Source organism: Diadema setosum, chromosome 9 (genome assembly GCF_964275005.1).
Source record: "Diadema setosum chromosome 9, eeDiaSeto1, whole genome shotgun sequence".
NCBI lineage: Eukaryota > Metazoa > Echinodermata > Echinoidea > Diadematoida > Diadematidae > Diadema > Diadema setosum.
Window position 1 is genome coordinate 7269971 of NC_092693.1, and position 13413 is coordinate 7283383.

The 13413-nt window shown below is 40.8% G+C and overlaps 2 protein-coding genes across 2 annotated transcripts in view; one reads left to right on the forward strand and one right to left on the reverse strand.

Moving 5' to 3' along the window:
• LOC140232793 (ribonuclease P protein subunit p40-like) overlaps positions 1-3243 on the reverse strand; it is a 40045-nt gene extending 36802 nt beyond the window's left edge. The window contains exon 1 of the mRNA XM_072312910.1: positions 3141-3243. Coding sequence (XP_072169011.1) covers positions 3141-3233 — 93 coding nt within the window. The 5' untranslated portion in view covers positions 3234-3243. The remainder of the gene's footprint in view (positions 1-3140) is intronic.
• A 2479-nt stretch (positions 3244-5722) lies between these two features.
• Positions 5723-11768, forward strand: LOC140232990 (uncharacterized). The gene is made up of 4 exons (XM_072313095.1): positions 5723-5980; positions 6788-6931; positions 7607-7815; positions 9776-11768. Exons 1-4 carry the CDS (start codon positions 5810-5812, stop codon positions 11469-11471), a joined length of 2220 nt encoding a protein of 739 aa, XP_072169196.1. The 5' UTR covers positions 5723-5809; the 3' UTR covers positions 11472-11768.
• Positions 11769-13413: the final 1645 nt, after the last annotated feature.

The window sequence follows — 13413 nt, forward strand, 5'->3', positions numbered from 1 at the left end:
AAGTTCATCGGTAAATTCACCAATATGACCAAACCGCACTCTACTGTCGCCTCACCACACTCTACTGTCGCCTCGTTTTATGTGTATAACGCATAGGCATTAGAAGAGCATTTGATACTAAGATGTTGTCACTTTTAACGGTCGATTCGCTTCAGAAGACATGAGTTTCGGCTCCAGGGGCTTTATTTGTCACTCTACTAAAAATAATCAATGTTAAAAATGCAAGTTCATCGGTAAATTCACCAATATGACCAAACCGCACTCTACTGTCGCCTCACCACACTCTACTGTCGCCTCGTTTTATGTGTATAACGCATAGGCATTAGAAGAGCACGTAATACTATAGATGTTGTCATTTTCAAGCGTCGAATCGCATCAAAAGACATGAGTTTCGGCTCCAGGGTTTTTGTTTGTCACTCTACTAAAAATAATTAATGCTAAAAATTCAAGTTCATCGGTAAATTCACCAATATGACCGAACCGCACTCTACTGTCGCCTCACCAAACTCTATTGTCGCCTCGTTTTATGTGTATAACTCATAGGCATTAGAAGAGCACGTAATACTAAGATGTTGTCATTTTTAACGGTCGAAACACATCAAAAGACATGATTTTCGGCTCCAGGTGCCTTGTTTGTCACTCTACTAAATATGATTAATGCTAAAAATTCAAGTTCATCGGTAAATTGACCAATATGACCAAACCGCACTCTACTGTCGCCTCACCACACTCTACTGTCGCCTCGTTTTATGTGCATAACGCATAGGCATTAGGAGAGCACTTAATACTAAGATGTTGTCATTTTTAACGGTCGAAACACATCAAAAGACATGAATTTCGGCTCCAGGTGCCTTGTTTGTCACTCTACTAAAAATAATGAATGTTAAAAATTCAATTTCATCGGTAAATTCACCAATATGACCAAACCGCACTCTACTGTCGCCTCACCACACTCTACTGTCGCCTCGTTTTATATTGTGTATAACGCATAGGCATTGGAAGAGCACTTAATACTAAGATGTTGTCATTTTTAACGGTCGAATCACATCAAAAGACATGAGTTTCGGCTCCAGGGGCTTTGTTTGTCACTATACTAGAAATAATTAATGTTAAAAATTGAATTTCATTGGTAAATTCACCAATATGACCAAACCACACTCTACTGTCGCCTCACCACACTCTACTGTCGCCTCGTTTTGTGTGTATAACGCATAGGCATTAGGAGAGCACTTAATACTAAGATGTTGTCATTTTTAACGGTGGAAACACATCAAAAGACATGATTTTCGGCTCCAGGTGCCTTGTTTGTCACTCTACTAAAAATAATGAATGTTAAAAATTCAATTTCATCGGTAAATTCACCAATATGACCGAACCGCACTCTACTGTCGCCTCACCATACTCTACTGTCGCCTCGTTTTATGTGTATAACGCATAGGCATTAGGAGAGCACTTAATACTAAGATGTTGTCATTTTTAACGGTCGAAACACATCAAAAGACATGATTTTCGGCTCCAGGTGCCTTGTTTGTCACTCTACTAAATATGATTAATGCTAAAAATTCAAGTTCATCGGTAAATTGACCAATATGACCAAACCGCACTCTACTGTCGCCTCACCACACTCTACTGTCGCCTCGTTTTATGTGCATAACGCATAGGCATTAGGAGAGCACTTAATACTAAGATGTTGTCATTTTTAACGGTCGAAACACATCAAAAGACATGATTTTCGGCTCCAGGTGCCTTGTTTGTCACTCTACTAAAAATAATGAATGTTAAAAATTCAATTTCATCGGTAAATTCACCAATATGACCAAACCGCACTCTACTGTCGCCTCGTTTTATGTGTATAACGCTTAGGTATTAGGAGAGCACTAATACTAAGATGTCATTTTTAACGGTCGAAACACATCAAAAGACATGATTTTCGGCTCCAGGTGCCTTGTTTGTCACTCTACTAAATATGATTAATGCTAAAAATTCAAGTTCATCGGTAAATTCACCAATATGACCGAACCGCACTCTACTGTCGCCTCACCACACTCTACTGTCGCCTCGTTTTATGTGTATAACGCATAGGCATTAGGAGAGCACTTAATACTAAGATGTTGTCATTTTTAACGGTCGAAACACATCAAAAGACATGAGTTTCGGCTCCAGGTGCCTTGTTTGTCTCTCTACTAAAAATAATGAATGTTAAAAATTAAATTTCATCGGTAAATTGACCAATATGACCAGACCGCACTCTACTGTCGCCTCACCACACTCTACTGTCGCCTCGTTTTATGTGTATAACGCATAGGCATTAGAAGAGCACGTAATACTAAGATGTTGTCATTTTTAGCGGTCGAATCACATCAAAAGACATGAGTTTCGGCTCCAGGGTTTTGTTTGTCACTCTACTAAAAATAATTAATGCTAAAAATTCAAGTTCATCGGTAAATTCACCAATATGATCAAACCGCACTCTACTGTCGCCTCACCACACTCTACTGTCGCCTCGTTTTACGTAATATTCGCATAGGCATTAGAAGTGCACTTTTTGTCATTTTTAACGGTTGATTGAGATGAACTTCGAATCAATTAGAACTTCCAAGAATGACTGATTTCATTGAGTGTACTTTTCTGTGTTTTCTGATCTAGCCCATTTTACCCACCCCCCCCCCCCCAAAAAAAAAAAGAATAACAACTAACGTTAGGCCCTAACGTTACTAAAAGTATTTATTTGAAGAAATCTTGACACCCCTTACCACAATGACGATCAAACTCATCGTCAAACCATGTTTGTACAGAGTCTGTGGGATGTCAACAAGGGTGAATCGTCGATGGACATTCCTCGAGTGAGTGACAGACAGACGGACACACACACACACACACACACACACGCACACACACACACACACACACACACTGCTGCAACTGTGAAAGCGATATGTGTTTACATGACGTTCACTCGGTGGTGTACGTTTACAACGCAGGGGAAAGGGAATCTCCCACCTCATACATATTCAATAAGGCTTCGGCAGTCTCCGCGCCAGCTCATGAATAATTAATGTCTGTGACCTTTGGTGAAACTACTTCCCGCAGAGCATTCTCGCCTCTTAAGTGCCTACCATCATTGATTCAGTCCCACTTACCGCATATTCAAAATGGCGACAACTGATGAAAATTTCATGACTAGAAGGTTTCGATGAACAAAACGATGAACCCTGGATACTGACTGAACTCATCTTTGGCGCTTGCTTGGACAACTGACGTCCCGACTGAGCTGATCTGTGCTTGCTTGTGCTGTACGTTTAGAGCTTGGAGCACAGCAGCTGCTAGAGTATTGCTATCCACATTATGGCCGCGTGAGCTTTAAATCCTACTGATCAAAATAGTAAACATGTGCGTACAACCGGTGTACAAGCTTCTACAATGTATACGAATAATGTATTCATAATGACGACATCGCTCAACCTGATTCCGAAGCGTAGGAACTATCAGAGAGACTGCGACCCACGAAATGAGTCAATTGAAAAGGAATGGTAAGTGAGCTTCTCCCGTATCATTGGTGGTGTGAAGATCTTCTTGTCATTATTTTCACACAATGTCGACAATTTACTTCATTGATTTCGTGGCTTAGGCAGTAGGTCAACAATTGTGCCGATGATTGCTGAGGGAGTATCTACTCAGTAACCAATCATCGAGTCGCTATCCTATAAATGTCCTCAACCTACTCATAAACACGGGTGTGGGACTGTACAAGAGGGATTGTCTTTGGTAACTTGATTACAGTATGGGATGATGATACCGCATCCCGCATGCGGTCTATCTACGAGTACTCCTACTACTGCAGTAGGCCTAGACTGGGTCTAGTAGGAGTATACTCGTAGATAGACCGCATGCGGGATGCGGTATCATCATCCCATACGCATCCCATCCATTGATAAGCGTTACCGCCCGGTACATGTCCTCCAGAAGAACACAATGTGACAGATGCATAGTAGGCCATAGACGTAGTTTTAGTAATTTATTTAGGAGTCGAGCATGAAGCAATATTACTGCGATCAGCCAAAACGAACGCTCCCATACCGGTACTTATTATGATCATTCAAGTGAGTTCTAGTAAATTTATGTATCGTGTTTGGTTTTTGGTGTTGAATAAACTGAAACTGGAAAACGGAAAAACTGAACTGGCCTGGGCATTGCGCTATCATTCAGCTCTATGATAATTCTATTTAACGTTTCTACTTCATAACTTTTAAATTTTGATTCAATGTGAGATGCTAGTAGGAGTTCATGAAGGGCTGTATCTGAGTGGCATTAATCGTTTATTTTCTAAATACAGAAGAAGGTAAACTTGAATTTTCCTGTAGAATCAGAACAACTTAGTCCACTTACTGAGAGAGAAAATGTGTTCACCAAAATAATTTCAAAGAGACAAAGAAGGTAGGGAAAAATAAAACAAGGGTAAAGGAGTGCCGTATACACCATATATTTAGCGAGTCTAATCTTTTGTGAATTGGGATTTCCTGACAATTTGATGTGTGGTCAAATTCACAATCATGGAATACAGTACTATTTATACGCAGAGAAATGTATGCATGCGCTTCACATTCATGTTGGGATTAGCGTTGATATTTGTGCATGTTTTTAAATACGTGAATAGCAAGCACCCCAGTCACGAAATTTGCGAAATATAATGTGGTGTATATACAGTATGATAAGCTGAGTTGCTATGTTTTGTAGATCAAGTCATATCCACTCTAGCATTGTTTTCCTTTGTTACCAGTAATTGTTGGAAGGCAGGCTGGCATTAAAGTAGTTCCATACTCCTTTAAAAATGCCACAAAAACCCTAATCCTTCTTGTATATAGGGCTTTGGGAGTGGGGACATGTGAATGTGCATGATGATTATATGATATGATATTTACTTGGGATTACAAATAGCAAAAGTGCATTAGCACCTGCAGGATGACCATGTTTGACATTAAAGGATTTAAAAGAGTAGTATTGGTGGGCCTGCATGATGATGGCCAGTGTTTATTACTTTTAGCTGATAATGCAGACTTTTGCATGCTGTTAGTGTCAAGGTCTACATCACATGGTACTAGAAGCTTTATACAATTGTAAGTTGCAAATCATAGTGCGGTGTATTCTTACTTTGTAAGTAATTTTTCATCTGCTCGTTTGTTTCAAGCATAATGTTGAAAATGTTATTTGATTGGTTCTGTTGGATGTAATTTAGTATTTAAACAGTCAACACCTGCTTTGTCAATTCAGTTTTTTTTTTTCCATTGAGAAATTACTTTTGTTTCTTGAATGTTGATAACATGTTTTCAATACTGTATACTGTGTACAGTGTATGATTATGCAGTGAATATGTCTATTAATTGGGTTTGAATACAGCCATAGATTTAAACCCTTTCTCTATCACATCCCTGCTTCTTTTGCCTCCTATAATCCCAAAGGTTGCGCATGTGTGTGTGTGTGTTTGTGTGTGTGTACACGTGGTTAGCACTCATCTGTGATTGGCATTTGCCTTGATGTAGAGTACCTGGGTACTTTTATTTTCAAATTGTTTGCAACATCTTTTAATCACTTGATCAAAACAAAACTTTTGTGGCTTTGAAATGTCCAGCAAGTCCAGCAAGCATTTCAGGACTGAGTGATAGATATGTATTTACATGGAAAATTCTGCTGCTGAAATGATCATTGTGACAGTGATGTCTTTCCTCTTTTTAGATATTTTGGTGTAAGCAGTAACCACTGGTGGAATATTCTGACTGTGTAATGGGGTCATTGACGGGTTGGTCTGCTTAAAATGGAGAGCGACAAAGCAGTGGATGTAATTGAGGTTCACTGTCCTACGGAAGCAGAGCTCCAGGCAGAACCACAGGTCAATGTGCCCTGTATCGTGGAAGGCTGTGGCAAGACGTTCACTACATCGGCGGCTCGCAGCATTCATCTCATACAGACACACAAGATTTACAAGGTAAATGATTGTGATAGTGATTTGTGATCAGATGTGTCCAAAACTTCCCAACTCAGTCATATGGCTCTAACATCTCTTGTAGATTTCCACCAGTAGCTGTGTGTATAAAAAAAGAGATACAGTATAAGTTTGTACAAGTTTGTATACACATGTGTGATATCTTGGAGATGAAAGTGCCCCCCCCCCCCAAAAAAAAAAAAAAAAAAAAAAAAAATCAAGAGCTGCAAGATTTTAAGAATGGACACTGATATAGATCAGCAGGCAATTTAAAAAACAAAACAAAAACAAACCCTTTTGTGAAATACAATGTAACTCATCTATAGGAATTGTTTTAGAGTGTTATCAGGTCTGCTACCTGGTCATAGAACATTAGATTGTATGTGATTAAAGTGACAAGTTTTGGGGCAAAGAGATGGTAACACATCTTTCCATCCAGGGTATAGTGCATTCTGACACACATGCTGATATATGAATGAAAATGTGATTTTTTTTTTAAAATCTTGTTTGAAAGATAAAATGATCGAAAGAAGTATCTCTGCTTACAGAAAATGTTTGTGTGTGTGTGTGTGTGTGTGTGTGTGTGTGCATAACCCCAGTTACAGGATTTCATTTGCCTTCAGTCTGCTGATATTGATAAAGAGAATGTTCCCTTCATAAATACTGTTTCTGTCAGCGAGAAAAAATGAACCTCAACACATAACATTTGTACACAATATCTGGTTGTCTGGTGGTAATTTGCATTTGTCTTGTTTTCTTTTGTTTTTCTTTCAAGTAATCTCTACATTCATTTGCATTTCCATTATCCAGAATGAGGATGAGTGGAAGCGGTTCAACAGGTCACATCAGAAGAATCTGAGGAAGGTGACGAAGCACTTCTACTGTCCTGTCAGGATGTGCAACAGAAGCATTGAGCAGGAGAAACCCTTCACCAGACTCAGCCTTCTCAAGCAGGTAGTGGCGCATTTATGATTGAGTGGAGAAAACCTTAAAAATGATGATTGCTCATTTTTTGTTGACATTTTTAATATTTGAAATCTCTTTTCCTTTATGCTATTTGTGTATTGTACTTCAAGAAAAATATAATAAATTTGTAATGGTGAAGTGAAAATAAAGAGTGTGTCACTCACCTTTGCTTCTGCATCAAAAGAAAGTAGTAGTTGCAAGGACCTACTACTCTGAAGGGACCAGTGATTTTGTGTTCTTCCTGTTCAGGTTGCTTCTGTGTGGAGATCCACCAACAAAGGCTATTTGTATGTGGGTATATTCGTAATCATGTCTATACTATACCTGAACAAGGAATAATTGACGGTTTGATGTGCAGTCATCTGACTTCATTTTTAGATATTGCAGCATGGTTACAAAAATTTTCATGTGAAATACAGATTTCATACTTATCCCAAACATAACCATTACTATTCCTTAATGTGTCAAATATACTTTTGGTTTAACTTAATCAGTCCCTCATTTAAGTGCTGCACACTCTCCTAATGGTTCATGTAAGGTATTATTATCTACATTGCTGTGAAGTGTATGCCTTTCTCAATGGACAGCTTGAGGATATAATCTCTTGAAATGATGAAAATTGGTACGTTCTTGTTTCTCTTATCTTGATTTGCGCTCATCCAGCACTATTACATTCTGCATGCTGAGAAGAAATACGCGTGCCAGAAGTGTGACAAGCGGTTCAGCACACAACGGCAGCTGACCACTCACGAGGCAAACTGCGGCAAGTCCTTCTACTGCTCCTGCGGTGACAAGCACAACACGATAACAGCCCTGTACATGCACGCCAAGAGGAAGCATCATCCTCTGCCAGAAGAGTTTGCATCAAAGAGGTTGGTAGCTACAAGGTCAAGTAGCCTCATTGCCAAACTCTTTTTTTTTTTTTACAAGATGTTTACATCTAATGTGGGATTCGAGATTTTGTGTGCCATTTTGTGTGATAACCGTTCAACATTATTTTCACCAATTAAATGTGCAATAGTGGTCGACTACTCCACAGTGAGTTTTCAAAGTCAGTATGTACCCCGACTCTGAAGGATGGCTTTGCTTTTTGTGACAAGGTAAAGTGAATTGTCTGTTGATTGTGTTGTACAAATTTATAACAGAATTTGTTGAAGTGTCAGTTTAATTTGAACAATTCATTTCAGATAGCGTGCTTTTAGAAGCTATTTCAAAATAGTGATATGGATCTTTGTCATATGATTGGCTGAAAGTAGTAACGTGACCAGTCTTTCATTTTGCCTATTAATATGGCTGGTGGGCATGATTTTTTTTTTTTTTTTTTACAAAGGACTGGTACTAAATGACTGGTACATTTGTTGCTTGCCATAGTCACACTCAATGACATTCGCAATTGCATACATTATCAATGCGCACTCAATCACTTATTAAGGACTTTTCAATTGCGTGGACGTGGCTGCCGTCTCGTACGAAAGCGGCTCGAAATGGCCGCAGTCCACTCGGCACGTCCACGGTGTTATCACACATTTTGATTTCAGTGCACCCTGTTCGTGACGTACTGCTATGACGTCATGGCCCCCGTCTCATCTAACGGGCTGGTGATTGGTTGCGTCATGCGATGACATCATCACACCATAAATCTCGGGTGGACGTGAAATCCCTCGAACACGCATTAGCGATTCTGGCGTTGGACGTGCTGGAGAATCTTGAGCATGCGCAGTTCCTTAACCCTATTCTAACTGGGGAGGGGGTCAAATTGACCCCCCCCCCTCGATGTTTCGCGCCACGATTTCGCAACGCGCTAAGATTTTGCAGCGTCGTTTCACGACTTTTTTCATTGAAGTCTCCCGCATATTTTGACACCAAATTTGCGACATCCGGGTACACCGTTTTGAAGTTACGTAATGTTTTGCATATGCATGTCAACCAAAAAACAGCTCAAATTCATGATAACGTGTGCAAATCCAATGCAAATTGTATTTTTTGGTTAAATTGATATAAATTAGATTATTTCAACTTTTAACCATTGAAATTAATCAATTCTAGTGTAGATAAGCCTGAAAAAGTGCCTGCAACAAATTTTGGCAAAAAAACAATAGAAAACAAAAGGTCGAAAAAACAATAAAATACATAAGAAATTAACAAAACAATAAAAAACAAAAGAAATTGATTTCGATTGTGCTATTTTTTTACATGAAAATTGTTTGATGTGTCTTGAGGAATTCTGACACAAAAATTCAGCAATCCTCCAGTCTTTTTAATGGAGTTATAGGTGAAAATATGATTTCATGCACAAATTTGCATAATTAATTTATTAAAAATAGAAAGGCAATATTTTTCTATTGTATGAGCATGTAATCTTGTAGTTGACATCCAGCTCTATCTTCAGGCAAAATTTCGCGGCGATCGCGCGATCGGCGGCCGAGATCTGAAGGGGGGGTCAAATTGACCCCCCCTCAGTAAAAACTTGGTCTCAAATAGCCCAGTTAGAATAGGGTTAAAATGATGTCATTTCCTCGACGGCCACCTCCACGGGGTGAAATCGAAAAGTCCCTATTTACTGTAAACAACTTCTAAGTTTGTGTTCAGTGCCTTTGGAACATTTCTTCAGACATCTTGGCTTTTGTGCATGCTTTATTAGCATTTTTGTTGTTGTTGTAATTGCTTTGTGTGTGTGTGTGGGCGTGTGTGTGTGTACCTGAAAATTTGATTGTAAGGTTAGAGTTGCTTTCATCCATGCTTACTGTCACAGACTTTGCTCATGATTGCAGAACTCTTCACCCACCCGCTCTCTCTCTCTCTCTACTTCCTTTTGTCTCATTCTTTTTCCAGGCGAAAACGTGAGCCCCCAGTTGAACGGTATCTTTTAGTTGTACCAGTGCCATATGGGGATGCGAACGAGATCCGCAAATCTATGCTTGAGCCTGTTCCCCTTGTGCCCTACTCATCTACCTGCATCAAAGTCTCTGATGGAATACCTGGCAAGAGAAGTCCAAAGCAAGCTGGCAAGGTCATACCAGCTACCATTACCATCCCCAACTTCGGATCTCTGCAGGATGCGAGAAATGCTGCTGGAACTTCCAAGAGTGGCCCGACCCTGGCAACGACCTCCACGCAGACGGACGAGTCTGGTGCCAGCGGGTCGCCGAAGCAGACCACGAGTAGCAGCTATGCCCAGACTGCCCACAGTTGCTTTCCAAGTCACATACCCCTAGCAAATGCACCGCATACGGCAAAGAGACACAAAAAGACCCTGGCCATTCAGACAAACTGCGAATGGCCCATTACAAGCCAGCTAGCCACCAGTGAAACCCAGACTCTGGATGGGGAGGGCATTGCTGCTCAGACCCAGACAAGCCTGGATTCAAGGAACTCAGCAGATCACACCGCACCCCCCAGTGAGGAGGGTAACCTGCTTCCAGGGCGTACAAACTTTGTGCCATTAGGCTCCCCGCTAACCTTGCCTGCCTCTCCTGTCACGGAAACGGGATTGAACTTGAGCGCTTTTGGCCTCAATGCTCCCTCTACTCAAAGACCAATACCATCACACGCCCTCAGACAGAACTCTCAGTTTGATAGTAGTGGTACTCAGACTCCATGGAGTGTCATAGCAGTGAGTACCACCCAGACTGATTCCACATTTAGTCCTGTGATCAACACAAGGTCCACTCTCCTCCCCCCTAACGAGGTCTTGACTCAAACAGATCTCAGCTTCCAGAACCTCCTCGAGTACAACACTTCAGAGACACAGACTTTCTCCAGTGTTTCTGATGCCATGACAGATACCAGCGAGAGTCAGGCATCGCAAGTGAGCCAGCATACAGCCACAGAGACTGACATAGAGTCCATGGAAATGGGCGTCCAGAGCACCAGCCTTGTAACGGCGGAGGCTGATGTGGGGACGTCTGGACTGGACCTACTCTTTCTGGCCAGTACTGAGCACCGTGCAAACTCTACACTGGATTTGCCCAGGATGGATGACTTGTCCTGCTGTCAGCAGACCCAGACTGGTCTGAGCGCAGACACAGGCCACCAGGAGACCCAGACGGCCTGGGACTGGAGTCTGGATGAATTTTCTTTCCTGGACCAGCACACACAGACAGCGCAGAGCACAAGTAGCAGCAGCGGCACTGACACCCCGATGTCAGACAACAGCCAGTTCTGCCAGACTGGGCTCGACCTGTACTCCCAGTTCAGCTTCTCCAACACTGAGACGCAGACGGTGTCTGTCTTTGATCTGGAGATGTTCGGCACCTCCATCTCGGTCCAGACAGAGCCCGGCCTATCGATGCTCCTCGAAGGCAGTGACAGCTTGATTGATGTGAGTACCCAAGCCCAGGGGTCCCCCACCCAGCAGGAGATGGTGAGTGCCGACGTCCAGACAGAAGCCATGGACTTCGATCGGCTCCGTTGTCGACATCTGAGTGGTCAGAGTCAACTGGCCTCCAGCCAGACTCAGACCTCATTGTGGGAAGACATTGAGTCCCTTATGAGATCCGATAACTTCACCCAGACCCAAGTCCCATAAATTACATCATGTTGCAGAAGACATATTTGTTTGTTTTTCAATGTATATCAAGTGACCAAATCCATTTGAAATAGATTTCAATTTCTGATTTGAAATTTTGAAATGTGATGTTGAAGAACTGATTTACACTCATCTCCAAACCCCCCAACCAATACATCTGGGACAGTTCCATGACATTTGCTCCTGTTGCAATTGCTCCCATGAAATATCTACATGCTAAGCCAAACATAGATTCAACTCATGAATATAACCCTAATCCTAATCCTCACATTAAAGGGGATGGCTAGTAACTGATCAGTGGGAATCAGTGGGAATGCTAGGGATGATTGTTCCAATCCTTGTGGGATTCATTAGAGAGTACATTATATATCTATTGTTGTGTGAAAATTATTTGCTTTAGAATGGTCTCATATTCAAGTTATGAGCAGTTCAATGTTTCCAGGTTAGCATGCCTGTAAAGTGTCGGGGTGATCGTTAACGGGCCGTTAACGATTGCTCCGTCACTGTACAGGCATGCTAACCTGGAAACATTAAATTGCACATTACTTGAATATGAGACCATTCTAAAGCGAATAATTTTCACACAACAATAGATATATAATGTACTGTTAAATGAATCCCACAAGGATTTGAACAATCATCCCCCAACATTCCCACTGATTCCCACTGATCAGTTACTAGCCATCCCCTTTAAACTGAACCTAAAATCGTATCTCTACCATAACCCTAACCATATGTCCTTGGAGAAAATACGACCGGAGCAATAGTTGCAGCAGCAAATGTTGTGTCACCATCTAGGACATGATTAGTGAAAATAGGAGCACTATGAAGAGCAGTACCATTGATGTTATGTTGGAAGTATCATTTAATCACGTGAAGGAAAATTACATGAAATGGATCTTGAGAAACTGTTCAGAAAGAAACTTGGAAAAGAGAAAAGAAAAGAAAGTTTGAAGTCAAAGCCAAGTAGGCAAACACACAGTATTGCAATACACTGCCGAGGTCACAACTTTCTTTGATGTATGAATGAATACTGAGGGAGAGTTCAGATAATCATTAGAATTATTGTCAATGTCGTCAACGACCATAGTAGGTGTATGATATAAAACACCTTGAAAAGGAATACACATTAATGTTAGTGTGTGGGTATGTGTGTGTGTTATGTGTAAGTGAGAAAGTGAGAGATAAGAAAATGAAAACAATTCAAAAGTTAGTATGATATTTTAATCTATACATCTCACTTGTTTTCATAGGTATAATTTGTGAAGCTATGGCAATTTCAAGGAAATCACTAGACCAAGAAGCTAGTTGTATATATTGCAGAGATATATTTATCAGCGCATATTACATCTGTATAAAGCTGCTGCCACATGTACTGCAGGCATTGAGCCTTATCACAGCTTTTGCTGATTGTCAAGGCTGAGATGTGAGAATGCATTATAGCAGCTTGTGATCTAGAAACCTTTAAATCTCTCTTCGTTGTATTTCTCAGGTTTCTGTTTTGCAAGCATTGTATGTAAATGTTTGGGAAATTACAACGCAGTTTAAAGCCAAAAAGTAGTTCTCAGAAGAGCTCAAACAATTTATTTCAATGCACTATTTAGATCTTTCTTGCCATTTGCCAGGATGATGAGTTGTTTTGGAGTATTTGAAATCAAATGTGTAGAAAAAAAAATGTTGTTCAGAGTTCATGACTTTTATTCCAGAAGGGCCCTCCCTGTTCACCATTGCAGGGAGGTAGAACTTCTCATGATGATCGATTGTGCCCTTGCATTCGTAATCTGTATGCAAATCACTCTAGCGCAGAAGATTGATGGATATTGCTATGGCCCGATTAGTCGATTATTGATAATTGATTACGAACAATGACATAGCAGCCACAATGGGATAAGCCCGGGGACTGTGGACTTCTGACAAACCTTTTTTTTGGCTAATATATTGC

Bases quoted from the DNA above. Each gene is read 5' to 3' on its own strand.
- LOC140232990 (XM_072313095.1), top strand. From the start codon at position 5,810: ATGGAGAGCGACAAAGCAGTGGATGTAATTGAGGTTCACTGTCCTACG. The intron at 5,981-6,787 runs GTAAATGATTGT...TCCATTATCCAG, and splicing joins AGACACACAAGATTTACAAG to AATGAGGATGAGTGGAAGCG. The intron at 6,932-7,606 runs GTAGTGGCGCAT...GCGCTCATCCAG, and splicing joins GACTCAGCCTTCTCAAGCAG to CACTATTACATTCTGCATGC.